The sequence below is a fragment of the Salmo salar genome, chromosome ssa29 (assembly GCF_905237065.1).
Source record: "Salmo salar chromosome ssa29, Ssal_v3.1, whole genome shotgun sequence".
Classification (NCBI taxonomy): Eukaryota; Metazoa; Chordata; class Actinopteri; order Salmoniformes; family Salmonidae; genus Salmo; species Salmo salar.
In genome coordinates this window covers 15,675,988-15,700,704 of record NC_059470.1, presented here as the reverse complement: position 1 = coordinate 15,700,704, position 24,717 = coordinate 15,675,988, and the positions used below count along the sequence as shown (strand labels likewise).

Sequence of the window (24,717 nt, the reverse complement as noted above, 5' to 3'; positions counted from 1 at the left end):
CTCCGAGTTAAGGACTCTCCCCACTTGAAAGTACCAAAGGAGGCAGTCTTGGCTCATCTGAGGAGCCCTGGGCGGCGTTTAGCCAAGAACCCAGAGCAGGCGAAGATCTACTGCCAAGAAGTTCAGAAGCTAGAAACTGCAGGCTATGTGATCAAGTTCCCCCAAGAAGAGGCTGACACGGCAGAGGAGTCCTCGTACATCCTGCACCACAACGGAAAGAACAGGCTAGTGTTGAACTGTTCCTTAGCGTACAAGGGCCAAGTTCTTAAACTCCTCCTACCAGGACCCACCTTGAGTTCTTTACCTGCTTGGCGTCCTCCTGAAATTCAGGTAGCACACAGTGGAGACATCTGTAGAGACGTCAATGCCATGTTTCATCAAGTGCGCTTGCTACCCCAAGACCGAGGCCTTCTCCGATTCCCGTGGAGGGATCTGAAGAGTGACCAAGGACCAGACATCTACGAATGGCAGGTTCTTCCTTTTGGCATGACCTACAGCCCCTGCTGCGCCACATTCACCTTGCAGCACCATGTGCGAGTTCACAAGGATGATAATGAGGATGTGCTACAGATGGTGGAACATCTTCTACATCGACAATTGCCTGCATAGCCTCCCTGCATCCCAGGAAGCACGCCAGCTGGTGAACAAGACAAAGACTCTGCTTACCACGGGAGGATTCGAGATCGGTCAATGGGCGAGTAATGTCCCGGCCATTGTTGAGCATCTCCCTAAAGAAGCAAGATCTGTGAGCACAGAACTGTGGCTCTTCCAAGACTGTGTGGACCCTGAAGAGCCCACATTAGGACTCCTCTGGCACTGCCCTACAGATACATTGGGGTACAAGTACCGCCCTGTGGTGGAGCCGACGCCCACATGAGGACCATCTACCGTACTCTTGCCAGCCAGTACGAGCCCCTGGGATATATCATCCCCTACACGACGAGAGCAAAGATCCTGGTACAGGAGCTCTGGAAGAAGGAGAAGGGATGGCAAGACACCCTCTTACAGGCACCCCTATTAGACCAGTGGAAGGAGTGGGAGCGTAAACTTCCGACGCTGTCAGAGGTCGTCATCCCTAGGTGTTATGTCCCTCCAAATATAGATAGTGCTACAGTGACCACCAACATCCACATCTTTTGCGATGCTTCAGATAGAGCCATCTCCGCACCGAGGACGACCAAAGACAAGTACATGTCTCATTCCTCGTGGCAAGATCTCGTGTGGCCCCAAGTGCCAACTCTCAATACCCCACCTGGTACTCAGTGCTGCCCTGACTGGAGCACAACTAGCTTGTCTTCTGCAAACTGAGCTTACTTTGAAGATCCGCAGGACTACCCTGTGGTAAGATTCAACGACCGTCTTATATTGGCTGCAATCGGAGTCGTGACGTTACAAAGTGTTTGTCAGTACCAGAGTCACTGAGATACAGTATCTCACATATGTTAGGGAGTGGAGATATGTCGACACTGCTAACAACCCAGCAGATGACATCACGAGGGTGAAAAACTCTGGCTGAGCTAACCTGAGTGAACCACTGGACTCCTACAACAGTCGCCTGACACCTGGCCTGTGAAGCCCAGTACAGCTAGAGAAGAGGACACTGCTGAATGTCGCAAATCTACTTTCTGCGGTCAGGTCAACCTTACTCCTGATCTTGTAAAGGTAGACTGGAGCACCTCACAGTTGGAAGGAGCTCAGTGAGTCCGTGTACCAAACTATGATTCCAACTGTTAGGGATCCCAAGCCCTCAAGGCAAGACATGGAGACTTATCTGCTTAAAGATGCCCAGAGGGAGAGTTTCACAGAGGAGATCAAGGCCCTTAAAGCTGACAAGCCAGCAACGAGGAACAGCAGACTCCGTTCAGTGTCTCATTTTAATTAGAGTTATTGAACTCACAACAAGCCAGATTCGAGTAATTTATATTTTGGTGCTGAAACTTGAAGCAGCAGCTGCAGCACAATCAATCGGAAATGGACAGCTCATGGTGCTGAAAGTAGGCAAATTCGAGTAGGCATAACTCATTTAAACCATCTTAATTTTAATTACACTTTTACTATCAACAAGAGGGCTTTGTGTTGATGGCTATTTCTTCCTATTTAAGAACTAAGAGGTAGGCCTACCTGTTCGACAGATTCAATTAGGTTATAGGCTGCTATATCCATAGATTTGTTGGTCAATTCCTCCACCCACCATGCACTTTTTAAATAGCCTACCTCCATGTCAGTGAAGGGCTGTTAAGTTAAAACTAAGATTCGAATTCGAGGGGGTATGAGAGAGTATGCCATAGGTCTACGTTCTATGAAAGAAAATGGCAAAAAGCACTAACCCTTGTTAGGATCCGATTACATAAAGTGATCTATAACAGCGCTTTGGTCTGCGATGCTTTATGCTAGAAACAAGCTGTAAAATATCAAATCAAATGTACTTAAAGCCCTTTTTACGTCAGCAGATGTCACAAAGTGCTTATACAGAAACCCAGCCTAAAACCCAAAACAGCAAGCAATGCAGAAGCATGTAGGGAAAGATCCGACTGATGCATATGGGGATATCATTGTTTAGTTTCTTTGTCATTCAGAGGCTGAGCTACAACCTATAACCGAGGAGACAACATTTTTACTTTGCTTGGGAAGTACTCTACTTCTGTCACTATCAATTGATAAGCTGTTCGGATTCTGTACAATAGAAGATGTTTAAACCCAGACAGCTTTTAGGGAAACACTTGTGACCTTCCGTTAGATTAAGCCATGGAAGAAGAGTAGCCAAATCCAAACTGGTTTACCTTGACACTTTTTTTTTGGTGCATTCATGGTTGAGCTCGATCAACGCTGATTGGCTAATTATTTTATACTGTTTTTGTCAAGGGAGTTCAGATGCTCGCTGGCTTCCCTTGCCTTCAATGCTACGGACGGCAACAATGTCATACTTGTTTGGACCAGACAGCATCAGATAGATGGCCTACACGTAGAGAGACATAGGGGCACTGTGTCGCTCACTCGGATGCTTTCTCCTGTAAGATACATTCAGTCTCTTGCGAATTAAAGGAAAATGATTCAACACAAAGAGAGGAAAGATGCATTATTATTTTATTTATAAAAATAAATTGTATCTATGAATACACACCACTGGTGGAAAGGTAGGCCTAACTTTTGAAAGTACCATGCTCAGATTTCTAATGTCTCAGATTTAATTATTTGCAAACAGGGACAGTTTTGTTGCAAACAAGACACACTGATTTGGTATTGGAAACATTTTATAAGATGAACACAGGCCTATCTACCTGTCCATTCTTAGCCTATAATTTCGGTAATTTGTGTGGTATGAAAAAATATTTAGCTAGTATGTAAAATCACATAGAATTGCATGAAATATATACAATAGGCGATTTTTTTTTCTTCTCAGACATGCAAATACGATGATAGTCATGCAATGATTTTACTATAAAGATCCTACTCTTGTCCATGGTGGTCTGCGAACCATCAACCTTCTGGCCCGCAGCCCTGCATTTCCTTCGTTGCCATGTAACGCATACAGCTTGAACAGTTTCTGAAACTGCATATACAGCTCTGGTCTGTCCAAGTGAGGGTAAAAGGTAGACAGACATGTTCTGCACGTTTTAACTATTACGTTCGGTATAGGGGAGAGTCACTTGTTGTTTTTTCTCTCTCAAGCGTTCAGGGAGGTAAAATATATTTTGCTGAAGGGTGGGTCATCCATTTTAATTTATCATTGTAATCCATATTATAAATAACGTTCACTCCATAAGGGTAAAAGTTTGGAATAGGGTTAAAATGGTTCCGAATGGTTAAGGTAAGGGTTAATTTCTTGGTTGTGTGATGACGTGTCATGACTTCAAACCCCGTTCAAAGATGCCCGGCCATTCTGAGGGTGAACCAAAAGCTTGATGTAAAATTATCAATCTTTAACTACGAGAGACGGGAAGACAAATGCATTTCAAAAGACATGTTACTGGTCTTATATTTTGTTTCTTTTATGTAGTATCGTATTTCACGAATAAGGTGAGTTTTCGCTGGCTTTCCCACAGATATAGGCTAGTCAGGCAAACAGACCTACCAACATCAACGCTTGCTTGCTTTATCAGTGATCAATTATTGATTTTAGCTGGTTGGTATGCAAGTATGTCGCTGTATCAAAGATAAAGAAAGCAACTATATGTTTCATGCTTAATGTGTGGCTGTATTCTAACATTGTAACAAGACCTCATCGCCTCTTCCGGGTTTTAAACCTCCGTTCAGCGCTGTGCAGTTGAGGTAGTAATTCTTAATTCCATATTGATACATTTTGTATTTTGTTTTACAGTATGTCCTGTCTGTCTTGAAATTTACATATCCAACCCTATTTCAGGGGTAAGTAACATTTCTCTACACTAGTTAGTGTTAAATAACATCTGTGCAATATTCCGATAAAAAAAACTTTTGCGTAATTAGAGCATTAGCCTACGGAGGATTCTCGCAAATTAATAATTCTCCAAACATCTTCCTATATTCTGTACAGATGGCAGACTTTTATTGGGGGCCTGCTGCTTCTGCTCTCTGGGAAGCTTGGATTGGTGGATATAAGTGGCTTTCCCAGGTAACCTCTATATTTGGCCTGTGTATTCCCAGCATTAGGGAACGCAAGGGGGTTATCCAAGGTGGCACTGTCTAACTGTGACCACCCTCTAGTGGTTGTTGACAGGAATTAAAGCAAAACAAAATCCCATGACTGAAATTTAAATTGATCTCAGATTGATTGGTTGCAGGGCTAAATTAACCTCCCCTTCATGTAAAAAAAATCCGTGGCAGTGACAGAGAACTTTAATCCCTGGATAATGACCTTGTGTATTATTCCCCATTATCCTACAGGTCAGCAGCACTTTCCTGGCTTCCAGGATCCCTCCTGTTTGTAGGGAATATTTATGCTGGGTCCAGAGCTCTTTCTCGCTTGGTGAGTCATTCACTCCTGATCACGCAAGCCTTTTCTGTTACAAACAACACTTTTAAGGTGGAACTGGCCGGGAGCGTCTCTCACCATGGGATAAGGTCTCCACGTTGTTCTAGGTCTTGATTTTGTATACCTACTATCATGACAGACACTGATCTAAGATGTCTGCTTTTCATATTCCAGCCTATCCCTTTCTTCTTCACGCTTCACAATGCTTCTGAAGTGGTGAATTGCCTGATCCTGAAGTTAACCCAGATGGAGGTAAGTGTAAGCTTGTACCCACACTGAACTTTGGACAAGGTCGATTATACTCACACGCAATCACTTATTTTTTAATTTTTTAACAGCGAATTCCATGGATGAAGCTTTTAAGGTTCGTTCCAAGTCTTCTTATCGTTAGTAAAATAAAAATGTATTGATATTCAGTAGTGTCTAACAGAAAAAGTAGGTAGTTAGTTTAAAACTGGATTTGCATTGGTTTTATTGACTTTAAAGTGGAAGTATACCTAAAATAAAAATCCCTAAGCGATTCATTACATTGAAACTAGTTAGGTGGAGTTTGCCTTCTCCCCCTCTTTCCCTGCAGCCTAGAACTGGAAATCTGCAAAAACGGATCACATGGCTGGTTACATGTCTTTGTGCACTGCAAAATCTGCTCCGTTGTCAGTCAAAGAGTGATTGAGAAATCCGCATATTATGTTTTTATTGAAAGTGTATGGACGAATTAGACATTTTTATCAAAAGTAATATTGGTTCTGAGACAGGAAATGTGTACTTTTCCACCTAAAACGATTATCATTATTTTATGTGGCCACCTGCAACAGTGGAGATGGGTAACAACTGTGCTCTCATGGGGGAATCCCTTAATGTAAAAACTCCTCTGTAGCTCTGTTGGTAGAGCATGGCACTTGCAACGCCATGATAGTGGGTTCAATTCTCTGGGCCACCCATATGTAAAATGTATGTACGCATGACTAAGTCGCTTTGGATAAAAGTGTCTGCTAAATGGCATAGATTAAGGCCCTTATTCACAATGACATACACAATGTTTCAGATTAGTTATACTAAATAACCTACAGACAGTTCTGACGATGAAATACTCAAGAGTGATTTAGAAACGACTTGGAGTGCTGATATTTATAATTTGTAATACATTTATGGCCACGTGGCTAAAAGTAATTATATTGGTAGGATACTCATGGCCACTATTGATAGAAGGTGGGGGTTACGAATACACAATCGACCAGACTACATGCAACCAAATAGGCCTACCCCAGGTGGTTCCTGGGGCCATGTATTTCACACAAACCTATATAGTTGTTAAAAGCATGAAATGTCAGGGGCGCAACTTTCACTGGGGACGGGGGGGACATGCCCCACATTGTGAAATTGTATTTTTTGTCCCCCCCCAGTTTTATTGGAATGTGATACAAGGCAACGGTGTGCTTTAGGACCATGCAGACACCTCCGAGCGTTCAGGTTGGCTGTTTTGGAGTGTTTATCAGACTGGGTAAAAAAATAAAAAAAATGTATTATGTCCCCCTCACTTTTAAAACCAAAGTTGCGCCTCTGAAATGTTGTGATGCAAATTAATCATTGCTGGCCAACACATCAGACATTGGCGATCATGAAAAAAAGGGAGTAGACCCGATCCTAAGTAATTAAAATGTAACGGCTTTCATTTTGTCTATTCTGCAGTGTAAGATGACAGTTACGGTCTATTATGTCAACATATGCTAACTGGTAAAGCGCCTAGGCTACAACACAATAAGATCAACTCAACTGCAATTATTAGACTACATAACTCCGAATGCTCGCTTTCTCTTCTGGAAACGCGCATCTGTGACTTAAAGCTCCAAATACGGGCATATACGTCAGAGTTGGCCACACAAGTGCGCACATGTGCAGTTGTTACCCATTTCCACTGTTGTTGCTGTCGGCCACATAAAACGGTTGGGATTATTTTAGGTGGAAAAGTACACATTTCCTGACTCAAAATCGATAGTACTTATGATTAAAAAAATTGCTCATTCGGCCATACTCTATCAATAAAACAATTTGTCCACAATTTCCAGATTTCTTAATCACTCTGACAACAGAGCAGAGCTACCAATGCACAAAGGCACATCACCAGTCTGACCCGTTTTTGCAGCTTTCCAGTTCTAGACTGCAGGGAGAGAAGGCAAACTCCACTTAACTATGTATGGAATCACTTGGGACATTTGGTTAACTTCCCCTTATAATACTATATTATACCTCATCCAACTGCTATTGGGTATGCTGTTGGAAGCTAGCCTGATTGTCCTTGAAGACTATGGAATTGTAAGCTATTGGCTTTCTTTCTAGTGTGAGTTTGCTGTTGATGTCGGCCATCAACCTCCCCCGCTATGACCCTCAGTTTGACCCTGGTGGTTACATGTGGGCCTTGGCACATCTCTTCTGTGTTGGCAAGTCTGTCTGGAATAAAACCAGCTGTGGGATATTATATATTTAAAGCATATAAAATTAAATAGCTGAATACACTTAGCAACACACTTAATACAGAAATACATCAATTTCAGGTGCCTATAGAGTGTTCCAGACACACTTCAAGTCAAGTCATTTGAGGTAAGCTATAATTTGTGCATCCCTTGTGTAAGAAAAAGGATTGAAAAACTGGTTTCCTGTTGTGAATACTATGAAACAACATGTTTGTTTTCATGATCTATATTAGTGACCTTGAACAACAATACATCAACTATTTGTTCAGGTAAGAAGGAAATACTTAGATCCAAAAAACTGTTAATGGCCTAATCACTGCATAATTTTCCAAAGCATTTTTAAAATGACTGTAAAAAGTTAAAATAATGTTACAATCTATAGCTTCAGTAGACTATCAGGGGCAATCAAGTTATTGTCACTAATTGCTGTCACAGAGTTTAAGTTTGAGGGGGAATAACTTTTGGGGACTTTGCAGATTTTTCCCTCTGTCCTTTCATAGTTAACTTGAGATGTGTGTCTGTCTTTTTGTGTATGTGCAGTGCACTCTTCAATCCGTTTTTTCATTAATGTAAGCTCTAATTGTCATTAATCCTGAAACTAGTGTGTTGCTGTTAGCCTTCGCTGCGCACCCTACTGGTAAGACCTTTGGACTGTTTCTTCCCCAACATTCATTCAACCAATGGATCAAATCATTTTCTGTAGCTACAGTGCATTTGGAAAATATTCATACCCCTTGACTTTTTCCACATTTTGTTACGTCACAGCCTTATTCTAAAATGGATTAAATTGAAATTTTTCCTCAATCTACACACACTACCCCATAGTGACAAAATAAAATGTTTTTTAGAAAAGAAAATGATCACATTTACATAAGTATTCATACCCTTTACTCAGTACTTTGTTTTGGCAGCGACTACAACCTCGAGTTTTCCTGGGTATGAAGCTACAGGCTTGGCACACCTGTATTTGAGGAATTTCTCTCATTCTTCTCTGCAGATCCTCTCAAGCTGCCAGGTTGGATGGGGAGCGTCGCTGCACAACTTTTCAGGTCTCTCTAGAGATGTTCGATCAGGTTCAAGTCCGGGCTTAGGCTGGGCCACTCAAGGACATGGAGACTTGTCCCGAAGCCAATCCTGCATTGTCTTGGATGTCTGTTTAGGGTCATTGTCGTGTTGAAAGGTGAACCTTTGCCCCAGTCTGAGGTCCTGAGCAGGGTTTGATCAAGGATCTCTCTGTACTTTGCTCCGTTCATCTTTCCCTCGATCCTGAATAGTCTCCCAGTCCCTGCTGCTGAGGAGTGGCTTCCGTCTGGCCACTCTACCATAAAGGCCTGATTTGGTGTAGTGCTGCAGAGATGGTTGTCCTTCTGGAAGATTCTCTCATCTCCACCTCCCTGACCAAGGCCCTTCTTCCCCAATTGCTCAGTTTGGATGGGCGGCCAGCTCTAGGAAGAGTCTTAGTGGTTCTAAACTTCTTCCATTTAAGAATAATGGAGGCCACTGTTCTTGGGATCTTCAATACTGCAGAAATGTTTTGGTACCCTTCCCCAGATCTGTGCCTCGACACAATCCTGTCTCGGAGGTCTACGGACAATTCCTTCGACCTCATGGCTTGGTTTTTGCTCTGATATGGACTGTCAACTGTGGGACCTTATATAGACAGGTGTGTGCCTTTCCAAATCATGTCCAAAGTTGTAGAAACATCAAGGATGATCAATGGAAACAGGAAGAACCTGAGCTTAATTTTGATTCTCATAGCAAAGGGTCTGAATATTTATGTAAATAAGATATTTCCATTTTTTATTTTTAATAAATGTCAACCTGTTTTTCGCTTTATCATTATGGAGTATTGTGTGTAGATTAATGAGTAAAAAAATAAATAATCAATTTTAGAAAAAGGCTGTTACACAACAAAATGTGGAAAAAGGGAAGGGGTCTAAATTTCTGAATTCACTGTATATGAACAGCTGTTTGCTATTTCAATGCAGTTGTCTCAGTCTTCCTTCTTCTTGGTCTTTTGCAATTATGTAACTGTGTATTGGTCCAGTTATCCCAATGTTACACTGATTTAAATCTTGGTCAAGTGCTGATTTTACATCTCTCAAACCCTCCCCCCCCTTCCTGTTTGGAGGAGAGAACGTAATCTATTTTGTAAATGTTTCGATGGCTGGGTTTATCTTTGCTTATTTATTCCATCTAGGTGACCTATTTGGTGCCTTGGAATTCCCTTTCCTCCTGTCCCCAAGATTTCACAGTGGCTGTTGTGCCAGGTAAAAAAATTGAACTCATGTCTAGTTGAGCATGTTAAAAGCAATCTCATAAAATCAACTTGCTAATATTCCAAATCCTTAAACTATACACTGTAGTAACTTAAACACTTATCTCCCACAGTGCCTTGTTGGGTTTTTTCTTGCTGTTGGCATCAGTCAAACTAAAGAGTGGTTTACCCCTTGAGCACTGCGGGGTCTGGATCTTTTTGTCCAAGGTAATGAAAGTCAGAACTCCAAACTTAATGATCAACGGTAAACATATCTTTATTTCCCACAAGGTTTTCTTTATGTTACCATCTCTCCTCTACAGAAAACGGTATTAGCCATTATTAGTAATTGGCAGAAAACCTGCCGTAATAACCTAAGTAAACGATTGTGTCATAAAACCGAGTTAAATAGTAAATTATGTTTTAGACTTCCTTCAGGGACAGTGGATGTGCCAGTTACATATCCGTGTCTTGCTCTACCCTGTCTAGGTGTTTGCCACATGCCTATCCCCACTTGTTTTTAACATTGAAGTTAACACGCCATCTTTCTGCTGGTGAGTTCTTTCTACCTGTGTAAATGTCTATCTATCCAGTCACCAATTTTACATTCAAGACAGATAGCAGCTAATGATATTCCCTAGAGACTGTCATTTTATAGTCTGCTACTTTAAAGCCTATATCAAGTTTGGTGATCATGGTGTGTGTGAAGTTACTATTTACTTCAGTGATTTTGTGATGGTTTGCTCCTTAGTGTTTTCTTCAGCCATGTTGGAGAAGCCCTGCTGGTGTACTCTGAAAGTACTTCCCAAGTGCGATGAGACCTTTGCGAAGGAAACTACTTCTACCTCACTGAATGTTTCAACGAGTTTACTTGCACTCAATTTCCCATAGTGATATTTTTTGCTTTTGGAACAAATAGCACAAGAATGTATGCTTCAATTGAGATTATTTTTCATTTACTGTGCCTTTTCTACAACTTGCTGAAAAGCAGAAATAAAGATTCGATATATTTCCATTAAAATATTTGCTTATTTTAACTGTTAAATACAATTTCCTAGGATGTGATATACTTTAAGGTGAGTAACATGAAAACCCCTTAATGCAATTTAAAAAAAATCTACACCAAATTAACACACTGAAAAAAGGGTTCCTTGGCTGTCCCCATAGGCAGTGGTGTAAAGTACTTCTCCCCTATGGGGACCGCCGAAGAGTAGTGGTCAACGGTGCATATTAGTTTCACAAAGAATAATTGAGTAGAGGTTCTTGCTGCATATTCTGTATTCATTTCTTGAGGACATTGGAGAACTCTAGACCTGACGGTCCATTCAATTGTGTTTTAAACAATAAGAATCTGAAATATGTCCGGGTGTATATACCACAACAGGCACACGTATTCCTTTGAGGCACTAGGATTATGATACTGGCAGATTGTTACAGTTTTACATTGTTTGATTGGGTATTTATTTTCCCCTACTGGTTTAAGTCTTCTTCTCTTTGCCTTTGGGGGAGAGCATTGTAAGGTCTTCTCCTCCTTAAGCGCTGCTCTGGATCATTATCTTCTTTTACATAACCTGGTAGGAGAAACAAGAAGCACAATGTTGTTAAACTCATTAAGTGGAGTTTGACATTGAATAGAAGCAAGGAGAAAACGCCTCTTTGTGAGGGCTGAGACAACAGCAGTGCACTCCTCAGAAGAAATCAGTAAATTCAGTGCTTAGACATGTCACAATTAATACCTGGGGTTTATAAACCTTTGTGGCCCACGACCCCATTTTGATATCAGAAAATTCTCACAACCCAACTGTGTGACAAATGATATAATCATCAGCTAGTGTTTATATGGGGCTATCTATTACAATTTAGTCTGACAGTATTTCAATCTGAAGGAAGAATAGTTTGACATTACTGAAATGCACCAGGGAGATTTTGGGAAGTTCAGGAAAACGTCAGGGAAGATCATCACGCAATTGTGTATGATCTTCTGTGTAAAAAAAGACTACAGTATTAAATACTATGGATTTGATGACCATTGCATTCTGTTGAATGGATCCAATTGAATAGGGTAGCATACCTCTGTCCACACAGGTTTGTGTTGAAGGGAAGCCGACTTCCCAAAAGTGGTCTGGGGTTGATGGAGGAAGATAACGGAAGCGGTGCCGAGAACAAGCTGACAACTTCTTCACCCTCTCTGCCTCTGAAAGGTCGGCGTAGTACTGAGGGAGATGAGATGGAATAGATATGTCACAAATCATGGGTTGTGTTCGATCGGGCAAAAAGTTTTGAAATGGAAAACGACACATTTATTCAGTTTGGTGCCATGTGGTTCAGTTGGTAGAGCATGGTGCTTGCAACGCCAGGGTTTTGGGTTTGATTCCCAAGGAGGACCAGTACGAAAATGTATGCACTCACTACTGTAAGTCGCTCTGGATAAGAGCGTCTGCTAAATTACTAAAATGTAAATGTAATGAACACGACCATGGACAGGCACTTTCAGCTCCACACATCAAAACACGGTCGAGTCAACTCACGATTTCACACTCTTTACACGTGTGCCCCTTGAGTTTCCTCCTCTCAGCTTTCTTGCGGACCACCTCCACGTGTGCAAACGATAGGTTTTTACTACAGGACAACGAGGGAAAGAAACCTTTTAGAAACCTGGCATGAAAGTGTTCTAGGTTAGCCTGACGATTATGATCTCACCTGTCTTTGTGTTCTCCATTGGGCGTTCTAGGTTGAGGCATGTGTGCTTTTAATGAGAGGACAATAAAATGACAGTTTAAAATATTGATATAAATATTTATAATTCATCTCAAGTGTTGTACTACTTGACCAGGTCATTCTCAACCAATTTGCCTGGTCAAATAAAAGAAACAAGATCATAGAGAAAATACAGTGCAAAATCCTTACCATCCTTATGCTCTTCCTCCTCCTTATCATCAAACTCTTCCTCCCCATGATGGGGTTCGTCTTTGTCCAAATATGAGCCATTATGCTGAGGACACGACTCATACTCCCCGTAGCCTGTTCTGTCGAATATCTCAGCCAAGCTGTCGTTGGCCCTCTGACCAATCCCTAAAAGAAGGGTTTTGAGGTTGGTTACATGGTTGGTTGATTTGTTTATATGGGTCCTGCTCGAATGTAACCGCCCTTCCATCACTGAAGTGATCACTGATCTAATGCAACTTGAAAGATTTTGTGCAAAAATGTAGTAAGCCGTACCGGTAACAGAGCTGGTTCTTGGAGCTCCTCGGTGGAGCAGGCTGGGGCTGACAAAGGTGCAGTCCATATCGACAGACTCACCTTCACAGAGGGGCTACACACACACACACACACGAGTGAATAACTGCAAGTATACACAAAGGGTATAGGAAAGTAGCAGATGAATTTGGTGAATGTCATACCTCTGCTGGAGTAGGGGTGTCTACATCATACTGGGAGAGGGCTGCCTCTGGGTCAAGGCTCCAAGTCTGCTCTGCTGGCATCAGCTTGGCTAAACATATGGTAGGAATTGAAACATGACATTTCTATTCAAATTGCTTGCTTAGACTATGCTTAAGGGCCAGTCAATTGAGAAAAAAATTATTTCAGTATCAATGAATGACTATTATGCAGAGTTGCAACACAATACCTTTTCCCAGTGGCGTTTCAGGGACATTGGAGGGAAGCGTTGTTGATGCAGACCCATTGTTGTCCTGTGGAGGGCTCCTCTTCACACGAGCACAGGGGTTGGCCTGCAGGACAGAGGTCTGCTTCAGTTTTTCAGTATCCTCCCGACTCCTCTTGCTGATTGGCTCGTGTTGGACATTGTGGGTCTAAATGGACAAATAGGAAAGCAGGGGCTACTCGGGTACAGTAGTATGTTGATGCATAAGATGGGTGAATGTTTCAAAGAAAAAGAGCTCTTGATCTACCCATCTATAATATCTCATAGACAGACAACGTAACATAAATGGTATCGTCTGTCAAAAGACTTTGGGATGCGACGACTAACGAGGAACATAACCAAGTTGACCTGCCATTTTAGCATCTGTTTTTTTTTTATCCTGCCACATATGCCTTCATGAGGACCACAATGGAAATAAGTTGGATTTATCAGGATTTTTGTTCTGGGTTTCCAAGATGAACCCATCTATAACAAGGCTCAAATGTGACTAATGTACCTGTACAACATCTTGTGTAATTTGTTAAGAAATACACATGAAAAATCATGGCTCTACCTGGTGACTAAGCAACACATTTTTGGATTGTTCATCACTTGGAGAGGTAGAGGGATGTTTAAATAGGATGTGCCGCTTTTGGCCTCTGTCTTGGTTCTCTGACGCAGGGACGCTGATACCTCTCTGGGCATTGAGCGGAGACACGAGGGCCTTCTGTGGGGAGTCGGAAAGGTCCAGAGGCTTGTCAACCACTTCCTCATCTTCCTTCTTCTCGCTGCTTTTCCTCCTCCTCTTTCCTCTCTCCAGCTCTCGGTGAGAGAGGCCACATGGGGTGGAAGTGGCTCTAAGAGGTGCGATGCGGGCTATCCCCTCCTGGTGGCGCTGTTGGGCGTTGGTGGGAATGAGCTTCAGGCGGGGGAGGAGGGACAGGGGGCCGTCCTCAGTGGTGGTGGTGCCGGGGCAGCCCAGGAGGGGTCCCTTTCTCTGGGGGATAGGCAGTGGATCATCAGGGAGATCCAGGCGACACGTCTCTGCCACTACAGCACCTTCATGACCCTGTCTGCTGCCCTCTGAATCAACAAGAAGAATACCACGTAATTTGTTTTTTTACAGTGCTTTTCAAGACACTCAGACATTTTAGAGGCAATAACATAATTACAACCGCATGTTATCGGTCATCAGTTAGTAAATGAAGGCCTTACGTTGGGTCTGGGTGGCGTCCATGTAACACGTTTCAGGCACCAGTATGCCATTTCCTTGGCTCTGCGCGGTTCGGGAGGGCAATCCTTTCCTTGGTTCTACCATTACGAAAACAAATAAAATGAACTTCAATGAAGTCTATGAAACTGATATCGTTAGAAACTAATATTGAGTGTGTTTGTGTGCGAGTGTGACTCAGTGTGCACGCACCGGCACGTGTGTTTGATACTGAGGGTGACCCTTGAATGCTGTACCAGTGTATGCATTTCTTTGTATGAAGCAGACTGACCGTTGAGCGCCGAGCTCTGAGACTGAGACAGGGACTTCTCGGCGTAGCGGACATGGTGGGTCTCCTTCCTCCTCCTCAACTTGCTGACCACAGGCAGCGAGATCTGCTGCAGCGGAGAGTCTGGAATCACCGCCTCCTCTGGCTCAGGAGACACGGAGCTGGAAACCAAACATACAGACGCACCACAGAAATACAACGAGCGTTGAGGCATAACATACCGTATTAATAATAGAAAGTATTAATATACTGAAATAATAATATACCGTATTAAGCTCAAAGTGAGAACTCTAATTCAACCATGCTCTCTCGATGTGCAAGAGGAATATTGTTTTGGAATCAACAATCCTGGTTACAAAAGTACTATATGTGCCAGATGGGGATGGTTTTAACTCACAGAGTTCCATTCAGTCTATCCAACTCAAGACTCAGCTTTCTGTTCTCATCCTGCAGGCTGTTCCTCTCTGTCACTGGAAGTCACATCAAACCACATATACAGTGCCTTCAGAAAGTATTCATACCCCTCGACTTATTCCATTCAAAATTGATTAAATATTTATTTTTCTCAACCATACACACAATAATACCCCATAATGACGTAGTAAAAACGTGTTTTTAGACATCTTTATAAATGTATTGAAAAGGAAATACAGAAATCTCTCATTTACATAAGTATTCACACCCGAGTCAATACTTGGTAGAAGGACCTTTGGCGACAATTACAGCTTTGAGTCATCTTGGGTATGTCTGCATCAGCTTTGCACATCTGGATTTGGCCATTTTTTCCCATTTTTCCTTGCATATTTTCTCAAGTTAGATGGGAAGTAGCAGTGAACAGCAATCTTCAAGTCTTTCCACAGATTTTCAATGAGATTTGGCTGGGCCACTCAGGGACCTTCACATTCTTGTTCTGAAGCCAGTCCAGCATTGCTTTGGCTGTATGCTTGCGGTCAATGTTCTGTTGGAACATAAATCTTCACCCCAGTCTAAGGTCATTTGCACTCTGAAGCAGGTTCTCATCAAGGATTTGCTGGCATTAGGCTCCATTAATTGTTCCCTCTATCCTTACCAGTCTCCCAGTTCCTGCCGATGAAAAGCATCCCGATAGCATGCCGCTGCCACCACCGTTCACGATAGGGATGGTGTTAGACGGGTGATGAACTGTGCCTGGTTTTCTCCAGGCAAAAAGTTCAATATGCATTCAGGCCAAAGAGTTCTATTTTTGTCTTATCAGATCACAGAAACTTTTGACTTCTGCACCATCATTCGCATGTCTTTTTGCAAACTCCAGGAGTGCCATCACTGAGATGGGAGAACCTGCCAAAAGGACAATAGTCTCTACAGCACTTCATCAATTTTGGCGTTACGGGAGAGCGGCACTTGGTGAAGTGCTGTAGACTGTTGTCCTTAAGGAACTCAGTAGTTCTGTCAGAGTGGTCATTGGTCCCCTCTCTTACCAAGGTCCTTCTTGCCCGGTTGCTCTGTTTGGGCGGACGGCCAGCTCTAGGTCGAGTCTGGGTAGTTCCATATTAAAAAAAAATTAATTTCCCAATGATGGAGACCACTGTGCTCTTGGAAACTTTTAACACTCTAGAAACTGTTTTATACCCTTCCCCAGATATATGCCTCATCACAATTCTATCCTGGAGATCTACGGCCAGTTCCTTGGACTTCATGGTATAGTTTCTGCTCTGACATACACTACCGGTCAAAAGTTTTAGAACACCTACTCATTCAAGAGTTTCTTTATTTTTTACAATTTTCTACACTGCAGAATAATAGTGAAGACATCAAAACTATGAAATAACACATGGAATCATGTAGTAACCCAAAAAAGTGTTAAACAAATCAAAATATATTTTATATTTGAGTTTCTTCTAATAGCCACCTTGACAGCTTGCACACTCTGGCATTCTCTCAACCAGCTTCATGAGGTAGTCACATGGAATGCATTTCAATTAATAGGTGTGCCTTCTTAAAAGTGAATTGGTGGAATTTCTTTCCTTGTTAATACGTTTGAGCCAATCAGTTGTGCTGTGACTAGGTAGGGGGGGATATACATAAGACAGCCCTATCTGGTAAAAGACCAAGTCCATATTATGGCAAGAACAGCTCAAATAAGCAAAGAGAAATGACAGTCCATCATTACTTTAAGACATGAAGGCCAGTCAGTATGGAAAATTTCAAAAACTTTGAACGTTTCTTCAAGTGCAGTAGCAAAAACCATCAAGTGCTATGATGAAACTGGCTCTCATGAGGACCGCCACAGGAATGGAAGACCCAGAGTTACCTCTGCTGCAGAGGATAAGTTCATTAGAGTTAAATGCACCTCAGATTGCAGCCCAAATAAATGCTTCAAAGTTTAACAGACACATTAACATCAACTGCTCAGAGGAGACTGTGTGAATCAGGCCTTCATGGTTGAATTGCTGAAAAGAAACCACTACTAAAGGACACCGATAAGAAGAAGAAACTTGCTTGGGCCAAGCAACACGAGCAATGGACATTAGACTGGCGGAAATGTGTCCTTTGGTCTGGAGTCCAAATTGGAGATTTTTCGTTCCAACCGCCGTGTCTTTGTGAGACGCAGTGTGGGTGAACGGATGATCTCCGCATGTGTATTTTCCACCGTAAAGCATAGAGAAGGAGGTGGTGTTATGTTGTGTGGGTGCTTTGCTGGTGACACTGTCTGTGATTTATTTAGAATTGAAGGCACACTTAACCAGCATGGCTATCACAGCATTCTGCAGCGATACGCCATCCCATCTGGTTTGTGCTTAGGGGGACTATCATTTGTTTTTCAACAGGACAATGACCCAACACATCTCCAGGCTGTGTAAGGGCTATTTTGTCAAGAAGGAGAGTGATGCAGTGCTGCATCAGATGACCTGGCCTCCACAATCCCCCGACCTCAACCAAATTGAGATTGTTTGGGATGAGTCGGACCGCAGATTGAAGGAAAAGCAGCCAACAAGTGCTCAGCATATGTTGAAACTCATTCAAGACTGTTGGAAAAGCATTCCATGTGATGCTGGTTGAGAGAATGCCAAGAGTGTGCAAAGCTGTTATCAAGGCAAAGGGTGGCTACTTTGAAGAATCTCAAACAAAATATATTTTGATTTAACACTTTTTTGGTTACTACATGATTCCATGTGTGTTATTTCATAGTTTTGATGTCGTCACTATTATTCTACAATGTAGAAAATAGTAAAAAGTGTATAAAAACCCTTGAATGATTAGGTGTTCTAAAACTTCTGACCGGTAGTGTACATATAGACAGATGCATTTCTTCCTAAATCATGTCCAAACAATTTCATTGGCCACAGGTGGATGATTAAAGGAAATTGGATACAGTTAAGCTCAGTTTGGAGTGTCATAGCAAAGGGGTGGGAATACTTATGCAAAATAAATTTTAGCTATTTTTGGTATCTCAGACCGTTCTGGCAATTTTCACATAAAACTTCATTTGGGAGGAATTTAAGAAAATCATGATGAAAGTGGCCATTTTAGGCCTTTTTTTTTTTTTTTTAACTATACATGCCTCCTGTAAAACCATATGATCTGTGAACATCTTGGTGTCATTATACTCCTTACCGTGTGCTCTAACATATGGAGTATGTCAAGATTCTGAAATAAAACTATTTATATTAAATTACTCAACATTAAAAATATTAATATCTCAAAAGTACCCTTTTAGATTTTAAGACATTGTTTGGAACAATATACTCAACAAGTACATCAAATTTCCAGAGTGGGCTCTCTGCAAATTTCTAAGTTATGATACATTTTATGAGCACAAGCAACACAGTGAATGGTAAAATGGATTCAAAGAGAACTCCCTCTGCTGGTGATTTGCTGAATGTGCAATCAATCCTGAAGTAGGGCTGTGATTGGTTAATGACCTATAACGTAAATGTATAAAATGGGTCCTATCTTCAAAAAGTACAGAGAGCCCAATCTGGACATTTGACATGTTTGAAGAGTATAATTTTCCAAACAATGTCTAAAAACACAGAATTAAAAAGGGTACTTTTGAAATATTCAAAATTAATATTTTTTATATTGAATACATTAACGTGAAAAAGTGTATTTCAGAATGTAGACATAATCCATATTTGAGAACACACTATAAGGAGTACAATGACACCAAGATGTTGTCTGTATCATGTTGTAAGTATAACGACACCAAGATGCACAGATCATAGGGTGTTACAGGAGGCAAGTATAGGCCTAAATGGCCACTTTCATCATGATTGTGCTTAAACATTATTTATGATACAAATGTAAAAAGCATGTCAAACATCCTTCCTCCCAATGGAATCGCCCTACTACAGCAATGATTGGTCTTAGTCCATTTATTTGCAGAGCACTAGTGGTATAGAGGAAGAACTGCATCCCTTTTCTGAGCACGGAGGAATGTTACATTTGGGAGATAACATAGGAAACAAAGAGATCATTCAGGTTTGACTTTTCCATCAATGTAAAAAGAGACTCTACTTGCGCCCCCCCCGCTACCCCCAGCCTTAGCTAAAAAGAGAAAGGCTATATTGTGTGATGTGTAGATCTATGAGGGAACCTGTTACAGAGAAAAAAGGAGTGCAGTGGACAAAGAGAGATGGGGGTGGTAGGGAGAGAGTTCCCTTGTGAATGACTCATGACCACCCCCATCCTTTGTCATAACCATATCCTACTTTAGCCAAAAGCTTAGGAGCTGTATAGGCTGTGTAAAAGAGGGACCAGTGTGGAGGTAAATTAATCTCAGATACAGAATGTAGGGTATGTGCAAGTGAGAAGGGAATGATGTACAACTCACTGATCTCTGCGATGAGGCGCATGTTCTGCTGACGGCCTTTCTCAAACTCCACCTGCTTCTTCCTCATGTGCTCCTCTGTGACAGAACAGCGATCACACAGCCCTGCCCGCAGCCTGGGCAGAGGGAGAGAGACAGACGGGAAAGAAGACAGAGGAGAAAAGATTAACCAAAGGACACTAACAAAAGGAGAGATGGAGAAAAATATAGGTAGATAGAGAAAAAGTCAGAGGGAGACAAACAGACATATAGGGACAGACAGGTTGATGGGGTACCAACCTGTCCTCCAGAACTGTGACAGTGTCCTGCAGGGTTTTGTGCTGCTCCCTCAACTGCTGGTGTCTGCTGTAGAACTCCTCCAGTCTTTGGGCATCTCTACGGGGTGAGAGGGGGGACAAAAGGAAGGAACACATTGCTTTAAAGCCTTTGAATTAATAAACATTGGAGTGTTTGAGTACATAAGTAATGTATTTGAATGTGCATTTTTGGGGTACAAGAGGAATTATATTTTGGGATTCCCATCACAGAGCTCTGGTAAATGAGTAGGGCCCAGAATGCTGTCCTACTGAAGTAAGAGTGTGAAAGAGGCCTTTGTCAGACTGACTTGCTCAGTGACATTTGAAACCTTACACACTGACGGGGAGTCAACGGAAAACGCTCTCATCTTAAGTGGGTCCGTAAAACAATCTTTGAACACTCTGAAATGGCAAGTTGAACGTCAGAAAATATGAAGTTTCAGATTCTATTCATTGATCATCAACACAACGTTAAACTAAAATGACTGTACTTACAAACATCGCTCCTTCTTCAGCTTGTTCACTTTGGTTTGCAAACCTAAACACAGGATAAAAAAAAGAGCTTGAAAAGAGGATTGTTGAATGATTTTTGACAAGTACTCTTAACACTGATAGTTGCATTAAACATGGCCCACTGGCCTTAGTTGTTTTGGTTGAGATTCCCTGGCATGTAGACAGTAGGCCAACCTTGCAGTGCACTATCGTGACAGTCTTTGAGTCGACTGCATAGGTCCCTGAAGAGGTCAGTGGATTCCGAGGCCCCACTGGAGCCGGGGCTGCTCCCACTTAGCAGAGGACTGCTCATCATCCAAATCACTTACTGGTTGGTAGCTTCACTCAGCCAATACACAACTCCATCTAGTACCAAACCGGAAATCTGCGAGAGGAAGGGAGAGCAAAAAAGACAAAGAAAACAGAGGGTAAGATGAGTCAAGAGAGGACCCTATTTTACTCACGAGCGCCCCCTAGAGGAAATGGCTGCACTGACAGGCCACTACAATACCTGTAATAAAACATGATACAATACCGGTAAAATATGATACCGGTAATCCAGGGCATGCTCATATACTCCTCTCTTTCATTTTCATCACCATATCTTATCCTAAAGGGCAGTCAAATATGTAAATCGGGTTTTGAAGGTAATGTAGCCAGAGCACATAATGCACAAACGCATTAGTGCAGGTCAGTGCACGCACACACGCACACAGAGAGAGTTCAAACTTGCCTTGAGTTCTCTTTCCTCTCTCTTCCCAAGCTGGTACAGTAGGATTGGCTTAATCACCATTGGAGAATTAAGCAATAAGGCACAGGGGGTATGGTATATGGCCAATATACCACCGCTAAGGGCTGTTCTTACGCACGACGCAACGCAGAATGCCTGGATACAGCCCTTAGCCGTGGTATATTTGCCATATACCACAAAACTCAGAGATTACTTATTGCTATTATGAACTGGTTACCAACGTAATTAGAACAGTAAAAAAAAAAAAAGTGGGTCATACCCGTGGTATACGGTACGACATATCACGGTTTTCAGCCAATCAGCATTCTGGGCTCGAACCACCCGGTTTATAATAATCATTCAATCATCCAATAACTAAAGCCAAATAATATATTTCCCCCCATTATTGAGCATAGACATGATAAACTAGCCTATTTCACTTTGTAGCCTAATCCTACCTACTAAATCTGCTAACAGTCATCATTGACATTCACCAGGCAAAATGTCCTCCTATATCAAACTGAATGAAAGAGCCTTGTTCACTCACCCCACTAGAATGAACTGTCAGTCAAAGTATACTCAATGCACACAAAAGCCACCCAACAGATCCAAACTTCATAGAGAGGAGGAAACCAGGGAACAACTGCTATACCAACTAAACTACCATCAGTGATAACCCAATATGCCTCTCATGGGATTGTCCGGGCGTTTTGAGCATTCCCAGGGACCTGGCTGGGATCATACCAGAATTTGTTGGCATGGACAACTGGAAGAACCGGTTTTCCCGACCAAACACAAACTGGTCTTGCCAGTCGGCTCTAAAAGGAAAAGGGAGGAGAGAGGGGGGAGAGCTTGGGATGTGTAGCGGCTGGCTCAGAAGAATAGCAACACACTCTCCCTCTACACACACACACAGTTGGAGACAGATAGGAGCACACACATGTACGTACACAACCCATACACACAATCACACGCACAAACACACACAAAAAACGGACATACATTAGCAAACACAAATGGCAGACGCACACACACTCCTCCCTTCCTTTGCAGAGACAAGGCAAATGTTGTAGCCTGCAGCTATTAAGATCGTTAACTCCACTCCCATACAATACTCAGAAGCCGAGGCGTATATACCAGTCTGGTCTTTACTGTCCAAAACAGCTGAATGTGAAGCAGCCTGTGTATCCTTCCAGCCTGTGCTATGCTTCCTAAATTAATAAACTAGGCCTAATGTCTAGGGTGTATTGGTATAGGCTAATTGTTAGGCCCTAACTGTCAACTCACAACTATCCAGGGCCAATGAATGATGATAAACTCCAATGCAAAGGGGTAATTTCAGATTACATTTCAGCCCCACTCTGTAAGATTGAACCCACAGTAGTAAACCAAAAAATATTAAATTTCAGGAAAATGCTCAATTTCATGGACATTTTAGTGTCACAGGTTAACTTGGATAATACATTTTTATTAACCATTGACAGCAATATACCGATATCACCAGTACCTTTGGCTGTCTGCAGATGAAAACAAAATCACACATTAGGCTAACTCATTAAAAGTATCTCTTAAAATAACTACCATGGAGGAAGAAAGAAAACAAAAGATCTAGTGTTGTGTCAGTGGGGATTTTGTTCTCTGACAAGCAAGGGCACGAAAGGGGTGGTGTTGTATGTGATGCCCAGACATCCTGCAAGACAAGCCTGTGCCAGCCAGATGCATTCCAGCAGGACTATGTTGGGGCACTGCAATAAACGCTTTCATAAATATATAAAGCAGTGCTGCGTTGATGCCTCCTCTGAACTAGGCCTATGTCAAATTAAAGATGCTGGCGACAGGAAATCAGATTGTGAGCTGCATGACAGGCCTGGGTCAAAAGTCTGATGCACACAAATTAGCTTGAAGTTTGCACTTTTGGGTCAATTCCATTAGCTCCAATGTACCATGCTAAATAAATGTCCAGCTGAAGTATTTCAAAGTACAGTATTTGACCTAGGACTACCTCATAATGGCCAGCTTCTCAGACTTGGGTGCATAGCAGCCTACCACTATTAGCCATCAGCACCACCTACAGTAAATAGACTGACACACACCAAAGACCATTGCTAATAACAGTATTTCTCACTCTGCAAACCACTAGAGATTCTTGGTCACATCACAGATGAATATTGGTTAAGCTGCTGCAGGATATACTGTAAGTCACTATACTGTAAAATACTAGGCTATACTAAGTGTAAGTCGTACTGCATAAGAACATCTGCTAAATTGCTAAAATGTTAAATGATATAGCTATGCCCCTTGTAATTGTACCAATATAAATCTAGCATCGGCACATGCACGGCTAGGTAAGAGGGAGGGGGGGCTATTATTTTCTGTTGTGGGAGGTTGGGGTGAGGGTAGCCGATTAAACTCAACTCCACGATTTTCTATGCAGTTGAGCAGCGACTAGTGTGGACGGACTGGAACTCCGACTTTCCATAAAACAAAGTTATCAAAAACTACAGATTTAAGCACCTGAAGACTAGGCCGCAATTACACACAATATTGTTCTGGTAAAATTTGGAGTACAGTGGCATATACCATCCCTACGTTTTCCAAACCAAATTTCCCTCTCCCTCCAAGGTGTCTTAATGTAACCTTGATTGCGTTCTGACCCCAGTGCAGCTAAGTGTAAACAAGCGTAACAATAGGGTCTGGATGTTCTGGCAAGGGTGAGAGATGAGGGTTTTCTTTGAATGGAAAAAATGTTGCTGGCTATAGCTAGCTATGATATTTTCCTAGCTAGAGCTCTTTAGTTAACTCAACATTTTCCCCTAACAATCCTATAATTTATTTTAGTCTACTATAGCAAGCAAAGTCATGTTGGTAAAGACAGCCAGCTTGCCAACACTAGTTAGCTAACTACCTAGCCTAGCTAGACACAGTCAATTTCATCGTTACATTAGACAGTCAGATATCAAAATAAAGTATGGCATGACTCTATAGCCAACTGTAATTGTATTATGTGTTTAAATGTGTCCAAATGTACGAATTTCCCAACTTACCTAGCTAGCTTATCAACTTCGTACCTAGCTAGCTCGAGTTCACGTCTTTTAGAATTCGTGCCTCGCATTGCATGCTGGGATGACAACTCTTCTGGTGTCACATGGTCGATGTTTTTGAAAGACAGATCAATGTTAATCAGCAACAAGTGTCAGCAACAGCGCTTTCTCCTCCGCGTCCTATTTAGCTAAACATGAAAATGGAAAACTATTTAGATCAGAGCTAAAGAGACGAGCTTATTTGCCACAGATAATTCAATAGACTCGGGCAGTGGAAGATGCCGCTGATGTAAACCGAACCACGGTATCAGCTTCAGGGTGTGTATTCATTACGCCGATTCTGTTGCTAAAATCTTCTTATATGAAAGCAAACGGAAAGAAACGAAACGGAGCGGGACTGAATTTGGCCAATAGAAACTCTCGTTTTCTTTGCAAAACGTTTTCCGTTTGGAGTAAACGGTTTCACGCTGCAAAACGTTTAGCAACAGACGAAACGTTTTGCAACATAATTGGCGTAATGAATACAC

The 24,717-nt window shown here is 42.0% G+C and overlaps 2 protein-coding genes across 6 annotated transcripts; one reads left to right on the top strand and one right to left on the bottom strand.

The window, feature by feature from the left end:
• Positions 1 to 3,605: 3,605 nt before the first annotated feature.
• Positions 3,606 to 10,700, top strand: tmem241 (transmembrane protein 241). 4 transcript variants are annotated; one of them, XM_014180977.2, is made up of 14 exons: positions 3,606 to 4,017; positions 4,319 to 4,365; positions 4,514 to 4,591; positions 4,864 to 4,945; positions 5,126 to 5,203; positions 5,290 to 5,315; positions 7,289 to 7,416; positions 7,504 to 7,549; positions 7,656 to 7,691; positions 8,025 to 8,059; positions 9,623 to 9,692; positions 9,814 to 9,907; positions 10,169 to 10,233; positions 10,431 to 10,700. In XM_014180977.2, the coding sequence occupies exons 1-14, from the start codon at positions 3,946 to 3,948 to the stop codon at positions 10,495 to 10,497; spliced, it is 924 nt and encodes a 307-aa protein (XP_014036452.1). In that variant the 5' UTR covers positions 3,606 to 3,945; the 3' UTR covers positions 10,498 to 10,700. The 4 variants fall into 4 exon arrangements, with proteins under 4 accessions (XP_014036452.1, XP_014036454.1, XP_014036455.1 ...); XM_014180978.2 differs by having other exon boundaries at positions 3,608 to 4,017; positions 7,289 to 7,389; XM_014180979.2 differs by lacking the exon at positions 7,656 to 7,691.
• On the bottom strand, positions 9,932 to 24,487 carry rbbp8 (retinoblastoma binding protein 8). 2 transcript variants are annotated; one of them, XM_014180974.2, is made up of 17 exons: positions 24,194 to 24,487; positions 20,615 to 20,804; positions 20,423 to 20,465; positions 19,911 to 20,006; positions 19,635 to 19,747; positions 15,219 to 15,291; positions 14,825 to 14,982; positions 14,538 to 14,633; positions 13,897 to 14,405; positions 13,308 to 13,491; positions 13,081 to 13,169; positions 12,899 to 12,992; positions 12,587 to 12,751; positions 12,380 to 12,425; positions 12,208 to 12,298; positions 11,751 to 11,892; positions 9,932 to 11,250 (listed from the first exon to the last, which is right to left on the bottom strand). In XM_014180974.2, the coding sequence occupies exons 2-17, from the start codon at positions 20,733 to 20,735 to the stop codon at positions 11,150 to 11,152; spliced, it is 2,121 nt and encodes a 706-aa protein (XP_014036449.2). In that variant the 5' UTR covers positions 20,736 to 20,804; positions 24,194 to 24,487; the 3' UTR covers positions 9,932 to 11,149. The 2 variants fall into 2 exon arrangements, with proteins under 2 accessions (XP_014036449.2, XP_014036450.2); XM_014180975.2 differs by lacking the exon at positions 24,194 to 24,487 and adding an exon at positions 21,697 to 21,878.
• Positions 24,488 to 24,717: the final 230 nt, after the last annotated feature.